Source organism: Rhincodon typus, chromosome 49 (genome assembly GCF_021869965.1).
Source record: "Rhincodon typus isolate 14 chromosome 49, sRhiTyp1.1, whole genome shotgun sequence".
NCBI classification, from domain to species: domain Eukaryota; kingdom Metazoa; phylum Chordata; class Chondrichthyes; order Orectolobiformes; family Rhincodontidae; genus Rhincodon; species Rhincodon typus.
Genome location: NC_063380.1, coordinates 2,766,728 through 2,774,918, shown reverse-complemented (window position 1 = coordinate 2,774,918; position 8,191 = coordinate 2,766,728). Strand labels below are relative to the sequence as shown.

General features: G+C 48.0%; 2 protein-coding genes across 2 annotated transcripts in view; both read right to left on the bottom strand.

Annotated features, from left to right (window-relative positions):
• The window catches only part of LOC109924054 (gastrula zinc finger protein XlCGF57.1-like), a 46,541-nt gene extending 39,541 nt beyond the window's left edge, over window positions 1-7,000 (bottom strand). The window contains exons 1-3 of the mRNA XM_048620956.1: window positions 6,889-7,000; window positions 2,854-3,561; window positions 1,169-1,266 (exon numbers count right to left, since the gene is read on the bottom strand). The gene's annotated coding sequence lies outside the window, so the exon portion shown is untranslated. The remainder of the gene's footprint in view (window positions 1-1,168; window positions 1,267-2,853; window positions 3,562-6,888) is intronic.
• LOC109924348 (gastrula zinc finger protein XlCGF26.1-like) lies at window positions 3,796-6,893 on the bottom strand. Its single transcript, XM_048620954.1, has one exon. It carries the CDS (start codon window positions 6,722-6,724, stop codon window positions 5,177-5,179), a length of 1,548 nt encoding a protein of 515 aa, XP_048476911.1. The 5' UTR covers window positions 6,725-6,893; the 3' UTR covers window positions 3,796-5,176.
• Window positions 7,001-8,191: the final 1,191 nt, after the last annotated feature.

Genomic DNA, 8,191 nt, shown 5'->3' with positions numbered 1-8,191 from the left:
AGAGGGAGATGGAGAGGGAGAAGAGGGAGATGGAGAGGGAGAAGAGGTAGAGGGAGATGGAGAGGGAGAAGAGGTAGAGGGAGAAGAGGGGAAGAGGGCTGAGAGGGGAAGAGGACTGAGAGGGAAGAGGGCTGAGAGGGAAGAGGGCTGAGAGGGAAGAGGGAAGATAGACAGGATTGAGGAAAGGAGATGGTTGCAGACAGAGCAAAGAGGCTGTACAGGGACAGAATGAGAAAGATAGAAAACAAAGCATGAGGAAAGGGGGAGCAAAGGAGAGAAGAAAAGAAAGCAGAGAGCCAAGACAGAGGAGATTGCAGTTCGGCAAATGATACAGGGCAATGGGCAGAGAGCAGGGCACTGTAATTGGTTTGGGGTTTGACACAAGACTATGGGGACAGCACAGGGCAGTGGGATTTGTTTAGGGATTGATACGGGACTACGGGGAAAGAGCAGGGCTGCAGGATTAGTTTGGGGATTGATACACGATTGTGAGGAGACAGCGGGGCAGTGGGATTAATTTGGAGATTGATACAGGGCTATGGGGAGAGCGGGATAGAGGAATTAGTTTGGGGATTGATACGGAGCTATGCGGAGAGAATGGAGCAGTGGGATTAGTTTGGGGATGGATAAAGGATTACAGGAAGACAGCAAGGCAGTAGGATTAGTTTGGGATTGATACAGGGACGTGTGAAATGAAAAGGACAAAGTCAGTCACCACCCTCATCGACCCTTGTTGCATTTCTCCCTGACAATGGACCTTGAATGTAAGCTCCTGGGAAGTGGGGGGTGTGGGGAGCAGTCGGTAACTCACCAATGTCTTAAGAATCACGGTTTAGCCTAGTCTACATGGGGGTCGAGTGGAAAACTGTGAGCTGCTTCATGTTCCTGTCTGCTTCCCTGCAAGGAACAGACAGAGGGAGAGAGATGGAGTCTGGAATACAGACAGTGAAAGTCACAAAGGGGAAAAGTGAGGCAGAGAAAGGAGCAGGGAGTGAGAGAGGAACTGAGACTAAAAGACAGGCACAAAGAGAGAGAAGACTGACACATATTCCAGCACATACAATCACAGCACTTAAGACAGTGAGAATCACAGTGACAACTGAGTCAGGGATAGAGACACCGAATAGACTGAATAGAGAGCAAGTACACAATAGAAAGGGGACAGTACCTTACAGCGATGCCATAATCTTATGGTGGCTGGTCTATCAGGAAGGCATGCTGGGTGAGGAGAGTGGAGAGGGTGAACGGTCGCTATGACCACTGGAGCTGTGTAGACAAACCATGACAACAGCATGGGTTACTGTGATTATCAGCAATTCATCAAGTCCATCTGTCCCAGCGGGCAGGGTAATGCCAGTGTGTGGGCAAGACCCAGAGAGTGAGGCCAGACCAGCTAGGTGCAGACCAACCCAGAACGCCGTGCCAGAACGGAGAGGGTGCGATTTCTCTGCACAGATGCTGCCAGACCTGCAGAGCTATTCCAGCAACTTCTGTTTTTGTTTCTGATTTACGGCAATCACAGTTCGTTCAGTTTTTAATGTGAAAATCAGGGAGCTTGAGGATTCTACATATTTCTTTTAAAAAGTTTGATTACAACATCGATGCCAGGAATGTTATAAGGGTGTGGGTAGATATTGATTATCCCAATGAGGTGTTGGAGCAGGGCAAGGAGTAAGAGAGGACGAGTGGGAGTTAGAGGTTGAACAGGCTAGTTGATGAGGTTGGTCGGGGGTGGGGTGGTGGTGGTGGGCAAGAGGCAGCCCAGGAATAGAGGAGGTTGTTCAGGTGAAGGCCAATAGGGTGAGAAAGACAGCTAGACAGGGAAGGGTGATTGGGGCAAGCCAAGAAAGGGAAGGGAGAGTGCGATCCAAGCTGAGGAATGGGGTAAGCCCAAAAGGCAAAGTGGGTGGGAGGGCAGGAGTGCCAAGATGGGCGGCGGCGAGTGGCAAGACTGGAAGTGGTGGGTGGAGCAGAGGGGGAGGAAGGGGGTTGCAGATGGGATAAGGGAGGGAATAAGAGGAGGGTGGGGGTGTCAGCGCTGCATGAGGGCCTTGTCCATCTGGTGTAAACGGAGACGGAGTGTACGTTGGTGCCCGTCAATGATTGTGCGACGTTTGATTCAGCGCCGTCGGACACGGTGAGGCCAGCTTGAGCAAACTGTCACTATGGAGACAGGGTGACAACATCATCAACAGGGTCAATGCCACAGGGTTTTGGTAGGGCAAGCCAGGGAAGGGCTTGTAGAGTAAATGGTAAGATCCTGCAGAGTGTTGCAGAACATAGAGACCTAGGGACGGTAGCGCACAGTTCCTTGAAAGCGCAGTCTCAGGTAGACAGGGTGATAAAGAAGACGGTTGCCTGTATTGGTCAGAACATGGAGTCTTGCGGTTGGGCCACTGTGTTGCAGCTGTATGGGACACTGGTGACGCCACTTTTAGAATACCGCGTACAATTCAGGTCGCGCTTCTACGGAAGGATGTTGCTAAAGCTGAGAGGGTGCAGAAAAGATTTCCAAGATGTTGCCGGGATTGGAGGGTTTGAGCTGGAAGGAGAGACCGAATAGGGGCTGGGGCTATTTCTCCCCCACAGTGTCAGAGGGGTCACCGTATAGAGGTTTATAAAATCATGAGGGCTATGGATAAGGTGAATAGACAAGGAAATAAAAACCAAAAGAACTGCGGGTGCTTTAAACCAGAAGCAAAAACATAAAATTTGCTGCAAAAGCTCAGCAGGTCTGGGCAGCATCATGGATGAGTACGTAAATAGGAAGGGTTCAGAGGGGATATGGGCCAAATGCTGACACTTCCCCACTCACTCAGTCAGTGCCATAAAATATAACAGAGACACATTCACCTTCTCACTGTGTCTTTCTGTCGCTCATTTTTCACCTTCGTCACCTTTTTACCATCAAAATGGACCCTGCTCGCGCCTTCGCTTCCTATTGGCCGGCTGCACCGTCAATCATCAACACCCGTCCCGACCTGATTTCCGAATGGACCGCTCTACTGCCAATCATAAGGTCCCGCCCATCTACCACCTTCCGATTGGTTATCTCGCTAGACCGCCGCCGTTTGCAGCGACGCCCCTGATACTCGATTGGTCACATTCGCTGTCCGTCTTCGGTTGAAGACCATTCACTCTCAGCGATTGATAGTTTCGACACCGCCTCCACTTGCCGATTGGTTAGATTCCCACGTTCGTCGTTACGGTCCGACCAACCACTTCACCCGTTGGCTCTCTCCCATGGCTACAGTAATAGACTTCCCCGCCCCGCTTTCCTATTGGTGTGATTGTCTGCCCATCGCTGTGTCCCGCCCACCTCTCGTCGTAGTTCCCCATTCCCTGTCGAGGAAGTGGTCGCTACACCCGCCCCCGCATCCTGATTGTTCCGCTAAAATGTCCATCGTTGGTCTGCGACCTCTGAGTGGTCGCTCTCACCATCCATCTGCGTGCCTTCTTCCTCTGATTGGCTGTACATACCGCCGTTATTTACCCACTGCCTGCGTCGCCAGTGACACTCTCATTCACACATTTTCGAAAATGTTTCTTCTGCTATGCTCCCTGTGTCAAACAAAAACAAATTCATCATGCTGTACCCTTTGTAATTTGACTTTGTGCTTTATCTGGTCCTGAATTTCTGAGCCTGACTAGCTTCTTCTGCCTCTCGTGTGGAGATTCTCACTAACTTAGCCTGGTCACTTTTGGTCCCAGGGAACAAGTATCCTGCAATCTTAGTCAGGACTTTCAAACATTCAGTAAGCAATTGAAAGATGCGTGGCACCACATTTCACGTTGTTAAACAAGAAAAAAATTTTATTGTGTAAATGAAAAGTTAAATGAAGAAGCATCATCATTTCTGTTTTAAGTAAATGACCAAATATTCTGAGATTACACAACGTGGTCCTCGACTCTCCAACAAAGGGAAGTAAGTTTTCTACATCTGCCCTGTTAAATCCCCTAACAATCTTCTCTATTTCAGTGAGGTAACATATCATTCTTCTATGTCCTCAGAAGTGCAGGGCTAACGTATTCATCCTCTCCTCTAAAGTCCCTCCATAGCTGGTATAAGACTAACAAACAGGCTCTGCAGGGCCTCCAAATGCCAGGATATCTTTGCTTCGATTAGGGGCTCAAAACTTCACAATATTCCAGCTGTGCTCTAACGAGTGCCTTCCACACATATTTCCCCACAATAATATGTACTAGTACGATTAACGTTTACAAAAACGTCCAAAGCTTTTCCTAATAAAGGTTTTAGCTGAGCCTTCAACTCAGAATAAAAATCTTTTTTGGACATCTGGAGAGACTTTCCTGAAAAATGTTTCAGTACCCCTCACCTCTATTATCACCCATGATAAATGTATTAGAGAGGATTGGTTTCTCAGAAGCTTTCCTCTTTGGTGCGACATTCCCTGGAGAAACAGCAGATGCTTTTACCAGCACTGATTTACTTCTTGATCTCTAGCAATTTGCTTTAAACGTTCCACCCTTTCACACTGAACATATCAGTTCTACCGACGGAGTTCCATCTTCCGTATGATCTTTTTGACCACCTTGACGACACATCTTTGAGGGTTTCAACAGGAACATGGAGTGGAGTTGATAATCCGATTAATCATAATCTTATCACACCGTGATGCGAGTCTCGAAGGGGTGAATGGCCTGCCTGATTCTCATTCATTTGTCCTTATGACAGCTCCCTACCATCGTGGAATTCACTGCCTTTCACTCCGTCTCATTGGAGATTTCTTCCTCCAGCTCCAAACTCAGCTTGTTTTACCCTCAGCGATTACAAAGGAGGTGCAACTTTACAAATCTCCAAGTGCCTTATGTGAGAAGCACCCAAGTGAATTAAACAAGATAAGTGCCTTATGTGACCATCCTCATGCCAATATGGCATGCTATTAGAGAAAATGAAATGCAAACTAAAGAACTCCAACCGTCCAAGCCTTCATTTCATTCAGTAATTGGCATGAAATTTGAGGCATCCACCTCACTGGAAGCAAAGTGGTGAGGGTTGCCAGCCCAGTCGAAAGAAACGCTCTGAATCTCCAACTTCACCCACTGGCACAATGAACACGGTTCAGTCCTGAATGTGATGAGCAGCAGCACGAACAGCAGAACACACTCCTGTGAGACCTCACTTATGTTCCTGCAGGCTTGTTAATCAAGTGTATCACTTCCCAAGTCGTGAGCAGGTGATCAGTCTCTCCTTAGTATGAAACCGGTGGTGTTTCTGCAGGCTGGATAACTGTGTGAATCCCTTCCCGCACTGAGAGCAGGTGAATGGCTTCTCCCCGGTGTGAACACGCTGGTGTGCTTGCAGGTTGGATGACTGTGTGAACCCCTTCCCACACTGAGAGCAGGTGAATAGCCTCTCCCCGGTGTGAACTCGCTGGTGATTCTGCAGGCTGGATAATCGATAGAATCCCTTCCCACACTGAGAGCAGGCGAACGGCCTATCCCCGGTGTGAATCCGTTCATGTTGCGGCACGGCGCGCGGATCAGAGAACCCCTTTCCGCACCGAGAGCAGGTAAACGGCCTCTCCCCGGTGTGAATCAGTTGGTGAATAACCAAGTCAGAGGACTCAGCAAATCCCTTCCCGCACTGAGAGCAGGAGAATGGCCTCTCCCCGGTGTGAACCCGCTGGTGTCTCTGCAGGTTGGATAACTGCGTGAATCCCTTCCCGCACTGAACGCAGTTGAACGGCCTCTCCCCGCTGTGAACCCGCTGGTGTCTCTGCAGGTTGGATAACTGTGTGAATCCCTTCCCACACTGAGAGCAGACGAACGGCCTTTCCCCAGTGTGAATCCGTTCGTGTTGCAGCATGACGTGCAAATGAGAGAATCCCTTCCCGCACAGAGAGCAGGTAAACGGCCTCTCCCCAGTGTGAGTCCGTTGGTGAATAACCAAGTCAGACGACTCAGCAAACCCTTTTCCACACTGAGAGCAGGTGAATGGCCTCTCCCCAGTGTGAACTCGCTGATGTCTCTGCAGGTTGGATAACTGCGTGAATTCCTTCCCACACTGAGAGCAGGTGAACTGCCTCTCCTCCTTATGAATCCGCTGGTGTTTCTGCAGGCTGGATAACTGCGTGAATCCCTTCCCGCACTCGGAGCAGGTGAATGGCCTCTCCCCAGTGTGAGCTCGCTGGTGTCTCTGCAGGTTGGATATCTGCGTGAATCCCTTCCCGCACTGAGAGCAGGTAAATGGCCTCTCCCCGGTGTGAACCCGCTGGTGTTTCTGCAGGTCAGGTAACTGCATGAATCCCTTCCCACAGTGAGAGCAGGTAAACGGCCTCTCCCCAGTGTGGATCCGTTCATGTCGCAGGACGGTGTGTGAATCAGAGAATCCCTTCCCACACTGAGAACAGTTGAATGGCCTCTCCCCAGTGTGAACTCGCTGGTGTCTCAGCAGGCTGGTTGAATTGGTGAATACCTTCCCACACTCAGAGCAGGGGAATACCCTCTTCTGGTTATCAACACGCTTGTGTGTCAGGTGGGTGGATATATCAGTAAGTCCCTTCCCACAGTCAGACGTGAATGGCTGCTCCACAGCGTGAGCCTTCTGGTGTGTCAGCAGATCACAGACAGCACTGAATCCTTTCTCACACACAAAACAGGTGAATGGCCTCTCCCCAGTGTGTCTGCGCTCATGAATCTCAAGTGCAGATGGGGAGGGTAATCCCTGCCTACAGTGTCCACATTTCCAGGATTTATTCATGCTGATAATGTTCTCATTCTCTCTCCAGGTTTAATAATCAGTTGAACCTTGTCCACACACCGAACATGTTAATGGTCTGTCTCTGCTGTGAATTGTGCAATTTACTTTTCAGGCTGTTTAACTGGTTAAAGCTTTTTTCACTGTCAGTGCAGAGAAATACTCACTTGTGTGTGTGTGTATCACAATCCTTTTATGGTTACGTTGATTTTAAAATCTTTGAAGCAGACAGAACATAGAAACATTTCTCCCTCCACAGTTAAACGTCTATGACATTCAAATCCTGACAAATCGATTGATTTCAGATCTTGACATGATGTTAGTTTCAGATTTCTTTCTTCAAATCCTCCCCTTCTTCTATCCTGTGAAAGCAGTTTAAAAAGTCACCAATATCACAGTTTAAGATAGAAATTCTAAAGAAAATATTCTAAAAGTGATGCTAATTCACAGATTTTTCTTTACTGTCAGTGCAGATTCAATGGGCCGCACAGCTTCTTTTATACTGCATGGTTGAATGCTTGTTCTTCAGGATATATCACTGGTCTAAAAATATTCAACCTAATTGAACTGCCACACTTGTCTAAAGACACAAAGGGACGTAAGGAAGAATGTTAGTTAGGCATCAATTGGTCACAACCTGGAAATTTCAACATGAGGAAGCAGTAAGATTCATTTTAAATAACTGATTCAAAATTGAGAAGATTCAACTAAGATTTCAGAATAAAATTGGATGGGCAGTTGAGGGAAATTAACTTGCTGGATGACAGAGGGAATGAGAGAGACCAGAATGCTCGAGAGTTGGCACAGATTCAAATTGCTGAATGGACTCCTGTATCATAATGAGTCCAACGCTGAAATACAGAATTTCACACCAATACTCTCATACAAGGGCAGCATAGTGGCTCAGTGGTGAGCACTGCTGCTTCACAGCGCCAGGAACTGGGGTGTGATGCCACCCTCGGGTGACTGTGTGGAGTTTGCATATTCTCCCCGTGTCTGCGTCCGTTTCCTCCAGGTGCTCTGGTTTCCGCTCATAGTCCAAATATATGCAGGCCAGGTGGATTGGCTATGCTCAATTGCCCACAGTGTTCAGGGACGTGTAGTTTAGGTAGGTAATAGGGGAATGGGTCTGTGTGGGATGCTCTGAGCATCGGTGTGGACTTGTTGGGCCGAGGGGCCTCTTTCCACACTGTAGGGATTCTATTAAGAGTGAAAACAACTCGTGAATGTTATAATAGTGTGATAAAATCAAATTTATATAATATAACGAAATAAGGCATAGCTCAACCTGATATTAATTTAATGTCTCATCACGTCAGCTCTTGCCTAGAAATCACCCTTTTAATTGTGAACATTAAGAAAAGACACCACTCTGTTCGCTAGACAAATAAGTGTGCCAAGCCGAGTGAGTAAAAATATGTCACAAACAAAAGTAAAAATTGCTGGAAAAGCTCAGCAGGCCTTGTAGCA